The 15,310-nt window shown below is 38.4% G+C and overlaps 4 protein-coding genes across 6 annotated transcripts; 2 read left to right on the forward strand and 2 right to left on the reverse strand.

Annotated features, from left to right (window-relative positions):
- Nucleotides 1-915: 915 nt before the first annotated feature.
- On the reverse strand, nucleotides 916-5,147 carry Pgap3 (Per1-like protein PGAP3). 3 transcript variants are annotated; one of them, XM_077414220.1, is made up of 8 exons: nucleotides 4,573-5,147; nucleotides 3,407-3,543; nucleotides 2,903-3,055; nucleotides 2,678-2,802; nucleotides 2,321-2,454; nucleotides 2,031-2,235; nucleotides 1,614-1,757; nucleotides 916-1,137 (listed from the first exon to the last, which is right to left on the reverse strand). In XM_077414220.1, exons 1-7 carry the CDS (start codon nucleotides 4,706-4,708, stop codon nucleotides 1,679-1,681), a joined length of 969 nt encoding a protein of 322 aa, XP_077270346.1. In that variant the 5' UTR covers nucleotides 4,709-5,147; the 3' UTR covers nucleotides 916-1,137; nucleotides 1,614-1,678. The 3 variants fall into 3 exon arrangements, with proteins under 3 accessions (XP_077270346.1, XP_077270345.1, XP_077270347.1); XM_077414219.1 differs by having other exon boundaries at nucleotides 3,407-3,549; XM_077414221.1 differs by lacking the exon at nucleotides 3,407-3,543 and having other exon boundaries at nucleotides 4,622-5,147.
- Nucleotides 5,148-5,217: 70 nt separating this feature from the next.
- Nucleotides 5,218-9,296, forward strand: LOC143901728 (differentially expressed in FDCP 6 homolog). The gene is made up of 9 exons (XM_077414197.1): nucleotides 5,218-5,733; nucleotides 5,993-6,112; nucleotides 6,572-6,775; nucleotides 6,866-6,981; nucleotides 7,063-7,186; nucleotides 7,389-7,730; nucleotides 7,836-8,037; nucleotides 8,131-8,286; nucleotides 8,498-9,296. The coding sequence occupies exons 1-9, from the start codon at nucleotides 5,635-5,637 to the stop codon at nucleotides 8,746-8,748; spliced, it is 1,614 nt and encodes a 537-aa protein (XP_077270323.1). The 5' UTR covers nucleotides 5,218-5,634; the 3' UTR covers nucleotides 8,749-9,296.
- Nucleotides 9,297-9,450: 154 nt separating this feature from the next.
- Nucleotides 9,451-11,363, forward strand: LOC143901740 (dynein regulatory complex subunit 2). Its single transcript, XM_077414245.1, has 6 exons — nucleotides 9,451-9,776; nucleotides 9,859-10,111; nucleotides 10,184-10,407; nucleotides 10,487-10,879; nucleotides 10,970-11,107; nucleotides 11,169-11,363. The coding sequence occupies exons 1-6, from the start codon at nucleotides 9,639-9,641 to the stop codon at nucleotides 11,361-11,363; spliced, it is 1,341 nt and encodes a 446-aa protein (XP_077270371.1). The 5' UTR covers nucleotides 9,451-9,638.
- Nucleotides 11,364-11,561: 198 nt separating this feature from the next.
- Nucleotides 11,562-15,277, reverse strand: Thoc5 (THO complex subunit 5). Its single transcript, XM_077414238.1, has 11 exons — nucleotides 15,037-15,277; nucleotides 14,568-14,705; nucleotides 14,243-14,457; nucleotides 14,070-14,145; nucleotides 13,789-13,974; nucleotides 13,578-13,710; nucleotides 13,234-13,473; nucleotides 12,908-13,010; nucleotides 12,555-12,762; nucleotides 12,060-12,357; nucleotides 11,562-11,977 (listed from the first exon to the last, which is right to left on the reverse strand). The coding sequence occupies exons 1-11, from the start codon at nucleotides 15,133-15,135 to the stop codon at nucleotides 11,661-11,663; spliced, it is 2,013 nt and encodes a 670-aa protein (XP_077270364.1). The 5' UTR covers nucleotides 15,136-15,277; the 3' UTR covers nucleotides 11,562-11,660.
- Nucleotides 15,278-15,310: the final 33 nt, after the last annotated feature.

Raw genomic sequence — 15,310 nt, forward strand, 5'->3', positions numbered from 1 at the left:
AAAGGACAGGCACATCGAGTTTCGCTTCGATATCGGCTCCGGAATGACGAAGATAAGATCACCTTATGCCGTCCAACCCGGTGTGTGGACGTACGTACGGGTGAATCGAGATTTCAAGGATGCGAAATTGTCGGTGAACGGTGAGCCCTTTGTGGAAGGCAAATCACTTGGGGCTGCGAGAACCGTGAACTTAAACACGCCTCATCTTTACATCGGAGAAGTATAGATCACAGAAGAATCACGATCAATCTGGACGTCGGTGTCGATCGCAGCTTCCGTGGATGCATAAGCAAAGTAAGCTTATTAATTATACGAGACAGATAACGATATACAAGGCTCGTAACTATAGCTCTTTTACTTAGCATTATTATTTAATGACAAATTTTTTGTAAAATCTAGAAGCAGTTCTCCATTAGCATAAATAAAGAAGCCTCTTTCAGTTTTATATCCAATATTACATATATCGTTAGACGTTATTTTAATGAAGTCATCGAGAGTTAAACTGTGAAAACTTTAAAAGAAACCCTGGTAGAAAAATGTTTCAGACGTTTTTACATTATTAATCAGACGTTCTATGAAAATTTTAAGACTTTTTCAGAATTTTATAATAAGATTTTCTCAAATTTTTTATACCACGTGAATCATTTTTCAGAAAAACAGACAAAATATTAATGAAATATTTCCGATGTTTCCTGCCAACACATCTTTGTAGAACGCTGAATAAATATAAGAAAATCCGATCAATTTATCATTACTTTTTATGTATATATATGATAATTAAAAATATATAATAATTAATACGTCCATCGCAAGAAAGAAGAAGGACGTCCATTTAATGAGCTGAGATATATAAATGTACATATAGTCTATTGTTACATAATAATTCTTCAAAGAAAATGAGACAATAAATTATAATTTTGCTAACAAACTATGTATTTCAACTTTTATTTATTGTATTACAATTATTAATAAAATTATATACGTTCCTCCATTCACGGTCCGTACTTATTCGTATCCTGCGCCGTGACACGTCATAAGTACATTGTCATATTTATATTTAACAGACTGTTAAATCTACATATAATTTTCTGCAAAACGTAATTATGTTACGATCACGCCAATATTTGTTCTACTGCCCTAAAAAATAAACAAAGTTTTATATTAGTGTCCAGTAATATTTTATTATCATTACTGTTAAATGTAAATTTTTTTAGTAATGTTACATGCGACAAATTTTATATTCGTCCGTAACTAATAGATTCGATATATTTGCATTTTATTAATAACGAAATAAAATTTTATTATTCTAAAATATATTAGCCAAGAGCATTTTTTGTATTTCTTCAACAAAACCTTTGTATTACAAAGTAAAAATGTGTCGCAACGATTTTACGGATACGTGCACTCGTGTGAAAAAAAATTAAACGGTAGAATATAGCAGAAATATACTTGACAAACTAAGTAATAAAAGTCTGCAATTTTTTATTCTGTATTTTAAATTAAAATTTCCACTTAATTTTGTAAGAATTTTTCTGCTATAATATTTTGATTTACGAATTTTAGAATATATCCTACGTTAAAATTCAAATTAATATTTGTATTCTTTGTCTTACCCCGAATATTTACGATAGCCCAGACATAGATTATCGTTATGCAATATAAGAAAAAAAAAAGAGAATTACGGCCTATGATGATCAATATCTAGAAACGATTTGTCGTAATATCTTTTCAGGTAACGGCAATCTGCGATCATAAACCTGTAGAATATGAATAAAGATGTAATTATTCAATTGTATTTATTGTATGTGTGTAATCGCAGCTCTATTAAAGAAGTCTATTGAAGAACGCTTGATGCGTAGTAAGAGATTGTAAAATAAAGTTCACGTTTTATATAAACTATACTTCACGTCATATATAAATGTAATTCAGTTGCTTGAATTACGGACGTACACACATCTACATTGAATACGTATAATTTAGTTCTATTATTATTGTAGCTGCACACGTGTTTGTGCACGCGGTGTACGTACCTATATAATAATATCGTTAAAGGAACTGTACTGGCGTGCCACAAGGAATGAGCATCAAATATCCAAAAAATAGGAGGAAAGTCTGCCAACTCGAGCACAGTCACGAGAATAGTCAACATATTGAACCAAGCGACTAAGTATACGTAAGGCAACTTGGTACGGTTGAAATACCACCACAGCATCGTTATCGCGACAGTCGTTAATCCTGGGATCATAAACGGTTCAGCTTTGTTATACAGTTATCTTCCCGTAGCGATATGCGCGTAATGCGATTATGGTGTAAAACTTACCTATCGCTACATTAAGCATCATATTATAACCATAATTAATTCTGCCTGACCATAAATGTGACAAATGTGTGCACAAAATGCTCACATATCCGCAAGTTATTGTAACACAAGCTTTATTCCTTTTATTCGTTATCCTAACAATAATTAACACGTACATAAAATTTAATATTACCTAAACAATAAAGATTTAAGATTTATATACGTTACGTTAAGACTCGTTTCTTTTATCTTTGAATACATTCCAAAATTAATTTACCAACGATGTGTATTTACCAAATAAGTATATTATATTATACATTTTTTTAAATATCAACACCTTAATCATATCCAGATAAGACGAACGTTATTGTGCGTTACCTTAAAAGCATACAGTACAAGAGTGTAAGTACCATACTAAACGCACAAGAATAATCCATAGCTTCTGTAACGGGCCAATCCCGCGAATGAAATACGGTTGACCAAAACCACCCGTTTAGGCATATCTGCACGAAAGTTAAGCCTTTTAAGCAGCGTACAAGTCAAAGGTTGCCAAGTTTTAGACATTTGAGTAGACGTGGCATATATAGGGTAGACTAAACTTACAATACTGAAATACGTCCAAGCGTAGAACATGGGATTAGATCGATCAATCCTAGTTTTAAATTTCCGATACATTATCCAATGTGCATAAAAATTGAGTATGGAGAATAAAACCGAAGCAGGCTCCTGACATCCAAATAGGCGGATGAATGGCCACTGCGGGACGAATAAGAACACGTTATTATACATCATTATTTATAATATAGATATTATCATAAGTGTCATAAGAATAAATGAAAACATTACGTAGCCTCGATATACGCATATGCATAGAAATAAAGTTCGGCTACATAAAAGTAATATATAGGTTTTATTGCGTCGTATAAAATTAAACGTTGCTTTTATAAAAACAAAATACGTATGCGCGGCGGTTTACCGCAAATGTACTAAGAAAAAATAATATTTTTGCTTCAAATAACATAGACGCGTAGATGATATTTTTCCTCGTGTATACGTATATTATATATCTTTTCGTAAAAGGGGGGATTGTTGCTATATTTTGCTTACTTTTCCATGAAACTGTGGTATCTTTAAACCATGAGATACGAAGTAATCAACGGTCCTCCATATGCAAATATAACTACAATCTTCCTCGCAAGACCAGCGTAACAAGCGTAACGATAAGGAAGGTTGTTCCTTGAAATCTGTTTCTACAACGCACACGTTGTTGAGACGTAACGTAAATTGAATTTTTGATAAAGAAATGTTTTTTTACGAGCAAATAAGGTATAAAATAAAATCTGAAAGGGAGCTGTATATATGCCAGTGTGATTATATTACTTTAATCTTCATTAACATACGTATATTAACCTTGCTTGAACGTGGGGAAAATATTTTTGATACTATAAATTTGATATATCTCGACTGATCACTATCGTAATGATACGTTGAGATAATCTAAGATAATCTGAATGAGAGCGAGACTGAAAGAGACGTAAGAGAGACGTTAAAAAAAAAGGAAGAAATACTTATATTCAAGACGTGATATTCACGTCAGTTTCACCCCGCTGCACATAGAGATGATGGGTGTGTGAAAACCTAACTTGATGTGTTAACGTGAAATCTATTTAGAAACCTATTCCTATTAGCTTGGACCCTGTGTTTTGCTCTGTTGCACGCGTCCAAAAAAGATTTTCAATTTACCACGTGAAGCTAGGTCCACCACAGTCCCCACACCTCCCGTGTACAATGCGCAGCGTGCAGCGTGCAGCAGGCAGCAGGGCGAAACAAGGTCCTAAGTTAGTATGATTCTAAATAGTGTTTGACAATGTGCCGGGCCGCTTGTTAGCGAATTTTTATAAAAATAAAAAAAGACTAAAATTCTCAGATCTCAGTAAAACATTTCATTTTTAATCATGACTTGAGAATGTGGCCGCACTTAATAAGATATACCTAAACATTTTATAAAACGATTTTACAAACATTGCCGATTTCTCAATCCGACTACGACATTAGCGCTTATTCCCTTATTACACTTGACATATATTACGTGTATCTCATCGTTCACATATTATATTCTATGTATGCGCAATATGTACGTACTGTAAACATTTCTCTCTCTTTACGTTTCAGCTACAATAAATAAACTTCGGGTCTAGTTTCGCATCACTTTGAGGAAAAAGTGAAAAGAATTTAAATACGTGAAATGGGAAAAATCGCAGATCGATCATTACCATCTTTGCAGTTGCTAGTGCGACACAACGCTAGACATTGGTTGTATACCTGCGACTTGTCACCTATCGAACCAAACGTATTTCCAACGAGACAAGCTTGAAGAATCAACCAAAGAGTCCAGGCCGACTTTGACATGTCGCGTACTGTCAACTGTCAGCAACGTACCCTAGCTGTTGTTGACAGCGCGGTGTCAAGCGCGATGTCAACGTATGTGGAACAACCGGTCGGACCGGCGACCAGGCGACCAGGCCGAATGCCGAGTGAGCCGACTCAGCCGAAGCCGACGGCGACTGATCACAATTTCACAATTGACACTGTTGACAGTTGTGGTTGTGACACTGGTCAGATCACCGATGGAAGTGACGGGCGACCGGGGCAGGGGGTCTCCGGGTCTGTTTACTCTTTTAGCTGCAGCTGCACTGGCTGAACTGGTGCAGTAAATAGAGTGAAACAAAATATACTTGTCTCACTCTAACCTATTGCACCAGTCAGGCGGCGGTCAGCGTTCAGCCCAAGTTGCAGCCAGTCACAGCCAGTGCAGCGAAAAGAAACAGACCCAGGGCCCAGGCCCAGCCCAGGAGCCAGGAGGCAGGAGGCAGGAGGACCAAAGATTCAAGATCCAACGATCCAAGGAGGAGACTGAGGAGAGCACAGATGTCTCGTGACTCTCGTGTCTCGTCACTCGGGCTCGGGAAGAACGGGGAACGAGGAACGAAGCGAGAGACGGAGATAACGGGGAAGGGAAGAGACACGCCATTCGCGGCCATTTAGAGACGAAAGATAAATATTATATACTATATTATGCGCTCGCCGAACATTGTCTGATTGGCGTCGTTGGCGAGGCGCGATAGGCGGACGCGGACGCGGACGCGGACACGAGGATACAGTGATACACTGATACAGAAGGATACCTATACCTACGTCAGGATCGTCAGGTATACGGAAAAAGATAGAAGGAACGAGAGCGGTTAGCGGAGCGCGGACTGCGGACACTGCGGAGGACACCTGTTGCCGTCGACCGTCGAGTGAGCCGAGTCAGGCGCGCGCGAATCGCGATCGCGATGGCCCACCTGCTCAAGAATCTCACCAACAGTATCTGGCATGCGTTTCACGCGTTACAGGCCGATGCCACCAACACGGTCGCCAAATCCAAGTTAAAGGTGAGACCCCTTTTTGAGAAACTCGTGCGATCGCCGAGAAAGCCCGTTCGGAATAGCCTCCCTCGAATCATCGAATCATCTAGCACGGTCACTTGTCACATGTCACATCCTCGCGTACCTTGTTTTATATTTCTACGCAATAATACAATTAATATTGATTAATATTGACAGTTTTATATGACGTGAAAAGTCATATTAAAAAGTTCTCTCTTTTCTCTTCTTTTTCACATTTGTCCATATTGATATTTAATTTTCGTAGGTCCTGACAGCCAACATTGGTACCATGATGGACTTGTACGGCGTGGAGAAAGGCCTGGAGCATTACCGGAGTACGCAGAGTTTAACGTTCGATCAGTACATCTATTATTTACAGAAAGAAGTAAGGTCTTCTTCTTTCGCGCAAGACGCTTGTGCCACGAGCGTTTGAATGAACGAAAAAGCAAACGTCACGTTTCTTCGTTATTGAGAGAAATAGTAGAATTTTTTATATACGCGAATAAAACGTTTTCAAACGTTCAGGCACAACAAGCTCGTTATTTACAATGTCTAGCAAATACTTGAACATTTAGAATGTGGAGATAAAGTAGAATACTTAATTTTTAAAAACAAAAAAAAACAAAAGAATATTCACACACATAGATGTATAAAAAAGTTTTTACTTTACTTTCTTATTTTCAAAATGTCTGTTTTGTTAAGTATCTCTGAATATTTTCCCAAGTTTTCTCTCTCTCTCTCTCTCTCTCTCTCTCTCTACCCTCGGTCAAAAGCATTTGCTTTGCTCTTCCTGCGTCCACCTCGCTGTATTCGGCGTATTCTATAGCGAGAATTATTACTTCAGGTGTTCTCCTCTGTAACCGACGCTACTTCTGTACAAACGTTGAAGAGCCTGGAAGACGGGATAGATGAGATTTGCTGGTTGGTTTGTAAAAAGATGTACCTGGAGAGATCCCATCCTGTCTTTGATGATCACAGCGTTTACCAGTTGTTCAGAATTTACTGTCTGCTGGCCGAGACAGAGTCAGATATGACAGATTCTTATCTGGTTAGCGGTTGATTATGATAAAACAATTATATACAAATGTCCTGTTTGTTTGCAATTCGATATATCCAACGTGTCGCTTTTGTGACGCAGGTAATAATGCATGGCGACGAGGTGGCGCGAATCGCTTCCCATCTAGTAATATCCTTGGGTCTGCAGTGGGATGCGGCAGATTTCTCAGCTCTATCAGCGGCTATCGGGATATTTAGGTAACTTGTCGTTTCTAGCTTGTCACAAAGATCAAGGAAATGTAAAAGACGCGATTTGTTTATGAAAAATTTCACGGAAAGGTTTTCCACGTTTCTGGCGGTTTTGGAATCCAAGTATAGTGGCGGTAATACTTTGGACGCTGTAGCATTGACAGAGGCGATCGATGATCTCCACCAGATTTACGTAGAGAATGTAGTGAAAAAGGTAAATTAAAGTTTTGCTTAATTTTGCTGATAAATTGAAAAAAAATATATAAAAATATAAAAAAATGTGTGCTACGACGCACCACGTTGCGATCTTACGTTTATATACAGATACATATTGTATAGTTTTAAGAGGTGCCATAGCGCGCATTACGCGCGTTACATGATAACAATAATTTTTTTTTACAATTATACCGTTGCAGGGCTACTTGATGAAAAAGGGCTTCCTGCTGCCAACGTTGCGGTACTTCTGGTTTGTGCTGCGTCCTGGTGAATTGACGTATTATAAAGATCCCCAACAGAAAGAACCGTCCGGATTAATACTGCTGAATGCCAATTGCTGGGCCGATACGCTGACAAACGGTGGAAAGCCCGATAGAAGATTCGTGCTGAGCACCCCCGAACATAGATGCATCGAGCTAGTGGCAGAGGATCACAAAGGCAGACTGCAGTGGCTCGCGGCATTGCAAACGGCCATTCAGCATTCGGGCGAGAAGATCGGCTATCAGAGAAGTTTGGCCACGCGAAGAAGATCCTTGCGACAAGTAAATTGAAACGAATAAATTAAAACAGAAAAATATATATGTTTTACGTGGAACAGATAACACGTTTACTTGGAATTTATTTCACAACGTAATGCTGCTTGCTAGGCTACTAAACAGGAAAAAGAAGAGACCAAGCTGGAACTACAGCACGAGAGGCAGGCTAGAATCGCCGCCGAGATCCAAGCTCGGAAATTGGAAACTCTGTCAAAGGAGGAAGGTGCCAAGGTTCAACAACTAGAAGATGTTAAACGGAAGCTAGAATTACTGCTGCGAGAAGAAAAGCAAGCCCTACGCGACGAGGAAATAGGTAAGATTGTGTCTACCGTATTTAACTTTTATCGCACCATGTTTTTGTAAGATTGTAGTATAATTTAGATATGCGCTATGTACGCATTTACAGTACGAACGTTACAAGCGAGAGTACTGCGCGAAGAATGGGAAAAGAGAGAACAATTGGAGAGATTGCAGCAGGAGCAACAAGAATTGCTGGAGATGGAGAAGATGAAAAGAATGGAATTTGAGCGGATGCAGAAAAAAAACGAGCAACAGTTGCAAGGTATATAAAATCCAGAAGATAAAAAAAATTTAACATTAAATTGTTAATCATATTAATAAACGTATTCACGTAATAAAATTTACATACACGTGTACCGGGCGCATGTGTGTTTCTTTCTTTTAGCTTTCTTAGATTCTTTCTTATAATGTTTAACTGTTATCTTTATTTGAAACGTTCCACTTTTGCATTATTCTTCTACATTAATTTTTAGATGCCGAACTACGACTCCAGCAGCTGGAAGCGGAGAGGGAGCAATTGGATGCCGAGTTGCGCGCTGCGCGCGAAAAGGTGCAGCGCGCCGAAGAGGCGCAACTTCTACTAGAAGCACAAATCGTCACGCGTCCCCTGAGAGGAGGTGAGAGGATCCGACGTAGTCAGAGCTTTATACCCACAACGAAAGAGCGGCCGTTGTCCGTAGAGAAAATCGACAGCAGACCTAAGACATTGCAGAAAAATATATGACATACGCTGCGCATCAACGACAGCTAAAAGATCGATGCGTTTATCGCCCGACTTGCGTTTAAAGTCTTCCACCAAATAGAATAGCACAAAGAGCCTATAGAATCTATTATACGTTGCGGGGCAACTATATTATATCTTCGCGACGAAAAAATTCCATGCGAGCTTCGAAGTCGATAGTTCCTTGATTCTTGATGCCTTGCTTGATTCGCAATCTTAGCCAAAAAGTATTTAGTATTGCACGTACAACGTTTGTATACGTGTGACGTTCCATTCCTCATTATCTCGAAAATAATGTGATCTTTATCTTGTAAACGGCAAGATATAATTTCCATCTAACGTATGTATATAAATATCACATATAAATATATACATTTTTTCTCACGGAGCGTATTATCATAGAGTAGGAAAATATTTAACGCGAATTTATGATTAATCATGTTAATTAGAATTGTAAAATGTGCCCAACAAACAGATGGAAGAATATTTTTGTAAAATTTTATAACATTGACCAAGTTTTCATACATGAATAAAACGTTCGTAATATTTTATTCGAGTCGAATTGAATTTTATTGAACGCAGATGCAATTTTTATAATGTTTCAAACACTACGTTTACGCGAGCGTTACTACAAAACCCCGTTTACGCGGAGGACGTCGCGTAAGTTACTACAGAAGTATATATATATATATAACGTAGTATATATATATATATATGTCTGTTATACCAAGTTGATTTCTGTTATTGATTAAACACACGCGCTCCATATGGCAGACCTTAACAGTTTTACCCTTGCTATCCCTATATTCCTAATAGGAAAACTTGTAACTTGTTAAGAACAAACGATTTGAACACTACGTTGCAACGGTATAAAATCGTTTCGTCGCCGAGAAATGCCGAAGAAGAAGGGAAAGGGAAGCAAATTGGCTCGCATGAGCGACGAGGAACGCGCTCGCTATCTACAGCACCGTGCCGAATTGGAACTAGAGGCTAAACGACGTAAGCAACAGTTGATTGCAACTTTTACTAAGGTAACTTTTACTATCCGATCCGACGCAAAATACAAGTATACAATGTAATACAATTTTGTAACAAATCAATTTTGAAATGTAGAACAAGCTGAAACACGAGGAAGCGTTTTCGCGATTAAACACTGCCAAGATCAATGAACGATGGCGATACATTCTACGACAAATAAAATGTAAAGAACTTGGCGAAGATGTGGAATATCTTTGGAATACGTTCGATCGCCTGTTGAAGGCGAAAGATCTCGTGATACAGCGTTTACATAGTGAGCTAGAAGCAGCCGATATGGATCACAGAAGACTGCAAGAGGCCCACATTCAAATGATGGACCTGACTATTGGTAGCTCATGCCTTTGTAACGCTACAGTATCTATACTATCGCGCAACTATTAATTATATTAATGTAACATAGGAAGATACAAGCAAAAATGCATCCACCTGCACGAGTCCTTCGCACGCGAACGTACCCGTATCGTTTCGAACGAGATGAATGAGTTAAATAGAGTACGGAAACATTTACAAGAGCACTGCCATCAGTTGCAGAACATAATTTTTGGCCAAGATAAGAAGATGGAAAATGTATTGACGCAAACGAAAATCCAGAATGCCGTTAATATATATAGCATCGTATACTTGGTATGGATATTTTTCTCATCTTTGTGTTTTATATATGAAATAAATGTTAGTACGTTTTTGGTGATCAAAAATCTTTCAGAAGGAAGACTCCTTGTCGCGCTTGATGCATTACGTTTCCAATGAGGTCGAGGAATTGTGGCGACAACTTAACGAAACGATACGCGAATACGAAAAAAATACAGGAGATAAGAGAAAGCAGTACGACTACTTGAAGGAACAGGATGACGCTCATCGTGTCGACGTGGCGCAATATCCAAAGTTGCAAACGCAATTACAAAGCACGATTAAAAGTCTGAAGCGGGACACGCACGCATTATCGCAGAAAAGGGAGCAGAGTATAACGGACGTGAACGCGCGGATTGTATACATGAGGAAGAGAGCTCAAAGTTTCAGACAGATATTTTTCATGAATCAAGCGCTCGACACTACTCAGCTGAAAAAACTAACTATTATTAGCGTTAACGTTCTAAAAGTAAAATATTTAAAGCAGTATTAAGTCAAGTTTGACGTTCCGGAAAAAAAAAAGAAAAAAAAGGTACAGTGGATATTCTTTGCGTTGCAGGAACTGCAGAGACGTTCAGAAAAAGGCTCGCAGTTACTGTTATTGCTGAGAATGTGTTCAACGTTGGAACCGTTCTCGCTGACCGTTCAAAAATACACTTTACGCGATACGGGTTCCAGAAGAGCTTTCACGAGTTGCGTATGTATATGTATCAAATACGAAACATGTATCTTCAGTATTTAAATAAGACTTATTACAGATGTCAGAACCGTTTGACAACGTGGACAAATTTTGGGAACAGTTTAACTACATTAAATCCGACAATGTCCTCATGAAAAAAGAGTGTGACAAACTGTCTTTCGAGAACAAACAATTGAGAAACACCCTGCGCATATATCTGTTAACTATTTCTAGAGTTCCGGCCGCACGATCACTTACGTCTATCCCTGTATAAATATATCTACTTCAAATGCCGATAAGAGAAAAAAAAAGAGAAAAATCAACAAATAAAGCCTCTCAAATTAAAAAAAAATGTAATTAAAAATATCTATGCATATCAGATTAAAAAGTTTGATATCATTTGAAATCAAAACTAAATTTAATATCTTCGAGAGTTGAAAATATTAGGATATTTTAGGAAACGGTACCTATCTCACGTTTTTTTTTTATTCACAAGTATTTATGGATAAGAACTTACAGAGACGTGACAAGAAAAGAGCTTGCGTTGGATGACAACATTCACATACGTTATTCAACGATGAGTGAATATGCCTCCTCCCAACGACAAATATTTGTATGGTCGAGCGCGAGTCCGTCCTCTCACAGGATAGAAGAATATCTTTTCCTTCGGCGCCATACTCTCAGTCTCCAGATAGATGTCGAAGCATGCTCTCAGCCGTTGTATTTGCGCCGTCAACGTCGGGGACTTGGTCCACATCACGTTGACTTCCCTCTCGATGTCTCTGATGATATCGGCAGACGCTGGCACCGTTGGACTAACGCTTATGCTAAATACCGGTGCTATCTTTGGGTAATCTGGTTTGATAGCGATCCTGGCCACGAGTTCGCCTAAAAAAATGTCGCAACGCTAAACGTGTGTGGAAGGAATCACTTATCTAAAGTTAGAGACACGTTGATATAATACGCGTACTACTGCCACGACGAAGTACAGCCTCGTAAAAGATGTCTACGGACAACACTAATCCCCGCTGATAAAATTCTGGTGAAGCGACGTAATTCGAGTAACTTTTCCAGGTCATAGTCGTAAATCGATGCAACGACGTTGAGATTTTCTGCGGCACGGGATCAGTCGTACTAATAAAGATTGGCAAGTTGCCAGATTCCAGTTGTCGTATTTCCATACATAGGTCCAGCCTCGCTTTTATACGTCGTTTAATTTCCTTTAACACACTCTCCACACAATTTTGTGCCAATTCTTGACTCGTAAGCTACAAATAAAAATGACGAAGCGGTGACGTTCAAATTAGAATACGTTGCTCCAGTCGCATCTATCGATGGTTGAGATTTGCTCGAGTCGTCATACGTTTGTTAGTTGTCAAAAATGGAGCAACTACTTTCTTTCAATAAGCGAGATTAGTCATCATCACGTGTTTTTCACACTTATGTTACAAATCTGTGTATATACCTTTTGTTGTTGTTCGCTCACGTCGCACGCGACAAAGTGTAGGCCGGCCATCTTTTGTGCCCATTTGTAGGGAACGCCTAGTCCCAAAGACGAAAACGATCCCAAGTTATGTCGCGACAGTTGATACTGATTGGCGGGATTCGGACTTTCCAATCCTAAATCTCGTGGGTACAATTCGCGAAGAACCGACTCGGATACCAGCATGTCTCTATTAATTAACGACGACTTGAAAAAGTTATCTCAACGTTCGCGAGCCAAAGAAAATAAGAGAAAACTCGTTGTCGATACGAACGTTTTAAAACGTGACATTAAGTCAACAAGAGTTATATAAATGTTGAAGCACGTTTACATACCCAGCACTAATACCTCCCAAATCTTCCGTTTCGAGTTTCGCGTCTACCGTAACAACTTTCAAATGTATCATGTAATAAAAGTGAAGCGTCAGCCTTGTTTCACCTGAAAAGTTTAACTTTGCAACAAAATTTTCTCTCTCTCTCTCTGTCTTTCTCTCTCAAGATTTTTAAAGAAATCAAATCATAAATTTTTGATTAGTACCTACATTACGAAACATGAAATGATAAGTTTATTCTTTAATTTTATTGCATCTTTCACTTTACGTTGGATATTTTTTAAACACGTCGTTTCTTACAAGACCATAGATTTTTTATCCAAAACTCACTTTTTAGTGTAATAACTATTTTTACGCGCAACGGATGTCGCTGCACGAGTTTGGACCGTTTCTCTTCTTGCCTAGCTTCTCGGGATAATCTGTGATGTCTTTTCTTATGCACGGGCATTTCTTCCACGATACTTTCCGACTGATTTTCAGTATCCGAGTCAGACTCTTGTAAACCGTCATGATTGTTTGCGCGTCTCGCTTCGTCTTCGTCACCTTCCACTCTGACCAGCAATGTACCGTCTACAAGATATTTTCAAAAATAACAGCTATAAGAACGTTTATCTCATAAAACCGCCACCGAAATATACATATATATGTATATACAACGTTTATGACGTATATACCATAAGCATCCCTGTAAGCAGATGCCTTCGCGTACAATACATAGAGCGGCGATGCAAGCAATGAAGCCTTTTGATGTTCCTGGCGAATTTTGTCCAACGGCAATCCAAGACTTTCTTGTAACGGTTTGCTCGCCTGAGAATATGAAAATTAAGTTTGCCGCGTGTTTAAGAACATTAATAAGGGCATATAACATTTTGTATATTTTCTCACTTCCAATATAGAACGCAATTGCGGCGCGAGCGTATCCAAACGAGTCTGTTTCGTTTCAATACTGGACGCTACCGCCTTTTTACTCTCTGTCAATTCATCGCACAATGCCGCCAGTTGCTTTCGTTGCGTCAGTTCCCATTCCAAGCGAGCCAGTCTCAATTGATGAGGATTATTCTTTGTTATTTCCTGAAACACGTTTCCGTTTTGACGTGTGTATGCGTGTTGCAAAAAAAATTGAATTTTATACTCAAGTTATTACCGTATAACTTTCGTATACGTACAGGTCGTGAGATACTTTCCGGAGCTTCTTTATAAAATTCCTCTTCTGAAACAAGTTCTATCAATTCATCTTTGGATCTAGAACAAATGAAGCAAACGTATTTTATTTTGTTTAAAGAGATAACAAAAGAGAAGAATCTAAAAGGTTCTTTTGTATAAAAATGAAAAAATTTACTTGAATTGAAGACATTTAATAACTTCCTTCTTCAAATGCATCACTTCGTACAATAAATTCTGTAAATGCAGGTGTCTGCTGTCAACGCTACTCTTGGCAGCCACTAGAGAGTCGCGTGCTGATTTTGTACGGAACTTTTCCATGCGATTTAGTTTCTTTAGTTCTATAAAAGCCAGGGATGTTTGAATTTGCAGCTCGCGAATCTCATCTTTCATCTAAAGCCGTTGTTTTAATAATAAGTTTAAAGCAACTTGGCATAATAAAGTAATAATAACAACAACAATAATAGTAATAAGAAGAAGAATAATAAATATCTGTTACGAACGTTTGAGTCACCACTGGATTTCAATTTAGCTATTTTCGTCATCGCTGCTCGAATATCGTCGCAGGTTAGCAAAAAGGATTCGGAATCATCCTCGGACAATCTCTCGCGAGCTTCCTTCTCTTCGTAACTGATTATTGTCTGATCGTGAGACGAGACAAAAGTTGACAGGGGCAGAAACAGAAAAAAATACGTCCTTGTTTTAGTTTCACTCGAAGCAAGCAGCAAGAAGTAAATATATCATATATTTAGTTTACGTTCACTCATACGTTAACCTAACCTAACTTAACCTAAGATGTTGACAAGGATATACACGGTCAGCAAAAAATGTTTTATTTTTTGTGCAAGAACGCATCGTTCGGCCGTGCGAAAAAAAGGTACGTAAAAGAGAGACACTTCTTCTTTAAGTCTATTTTCGTCATAACGCTGAATATTTCCCGTACGTGAAAAAAAATGTTTTTCGTTTTCGTACCTTATACATATCTCCGTCTTTCATCGACGCTGTTCCACTGCTCGCATTTACAGACTTTCTTCTTTTTTTCGCACTATCCGCGTCGTTCTCCTTACCCATATTTTATGTTTATGTCAATATATATAAATATTACATATATTTTTTTAGATAAAAATCAACTCGTATCTCGTGTTCCTCGTGTTCGATTAGCGATTTTAGCGACTGCCGACTACTGCGAAGTAGTGCGAACTGCGAACTGCGAAGTGCGATTAGCGACAGGCGACAGGCGACACCG

The sequence above is a fragment of the Temnothorax americanus genome, unplaced genomic scaffold (genome assembly GCF_048541705.1).
Source record: "Temnothorax americanus isolate GAGA-0224 unplaced genomic scaffold, ASM4854170v1 Scaffold36, whole genome shotgun sequence".
In the NCBI taxonomy this organism is placed as follows: Eukaryota; Metazoa; Arthropoda; class Insecta; order Hymenoptera; family Formicidae; genus Temnothorax; species Temnothorax americanus.

What these genes read in the sequence shown, in the direction of transcription:
- Pgap3 (XM_077414219.1), bottom strand. Translation starts at nt 4,708, where the DNA reads ATGTCAAAGTCGGCCTGGACTCTTTGGTTGATTCTTCAAGCTTGTCTC. An exon ending in TACCACAGTTTCATGGAAAA is followed by an intron (nt 3,056 to 3,406) that starts GTAAGCAAAATA and finishes TTCGTCCCGCAG; the next exon opens with TGGCCATTCATCCGCCTATT. An exon ending in CTTGGACGTATTTCAGTATT is followed by an intron (nt 2,803 to 2,902) that starts GTAAGTTTAGTC and finishes ACTTTCGTGCAG; the next exon opens with ATATGCCTAAACGGGTGGTT.
- LOC143901728 (XM_077414197.1), top strand. Translation starts at nt 5,635, where the DNA reads ATGGCCCACCTGCTCAAGAATCTCACCAACAGTATCTGGCATGCGTTT. An exon ending in ATATGACAGATTCTTATCTG is followed by an intron (nt 6,776 to 6,865) that starts GTTAGCGGTTGA and finishes TTTGTGACGCAG; the next exon opens with GTAATAATGCATGGCGACGA. An exon ending in TAGAGAATGTAGTGAAAAAG is followed by an intron (nt 7,187 to 7,388) that starts GTAAATTAAAGT and finishes ATACCGTTGCAG; the next exon opens with GGCTACTTGATGAAAAAGGG.
- LOC143901740 (XM_077414245.1), top strand. Translation starts at nt 9,639, where the DNA reads ATGCCGAAGAAGAAGGGAAAGGGAAGCAAATTGGCTCGCATGAGCGAC. An exon ending in TATATAGCATCGTATACTTG is followed by an intron (nt 10,408 to 10,486) that starts GTATGGATATTT and finishes AAAATCTTTCAG; the next exon opens with AAGGAAGACTCCTTGTCGCG. An exon ending in GAAGAGCTTTCACGAGTTGC is followed by an intron (nt 11,108 to 11,168) that starts GTATGTATATGT and finishes GACTTATTACAG; the next exon opens with ATGTCAGAACCGTTTGACAA.
- Thoc5 (XM_077414238.1), bottom strand. Translation starts at nt 15,135, where the DNA reads ATGGGTAAGGAGAACGACGCGGATAGTGCGAAAAAAAGAAGAAAGTCT. An exon ending in CGGAAAGTATCTCACGACCT is followed by an intron (nt 13,975 to 14,069) that starts GTACGTATACGA and finishes AACGTGTTTCAG; the next exon opens with GAAATAACAAAGAATAATCC. An exon ending in TGCTTACAGGGATGCTTATG is followed by an intron (nt 13,474 to 13,577) that starts GTATATACGTCA and finishes AATATCTTGTAG; the next exon opens with ACGGTACATTGCTGGTCAGA.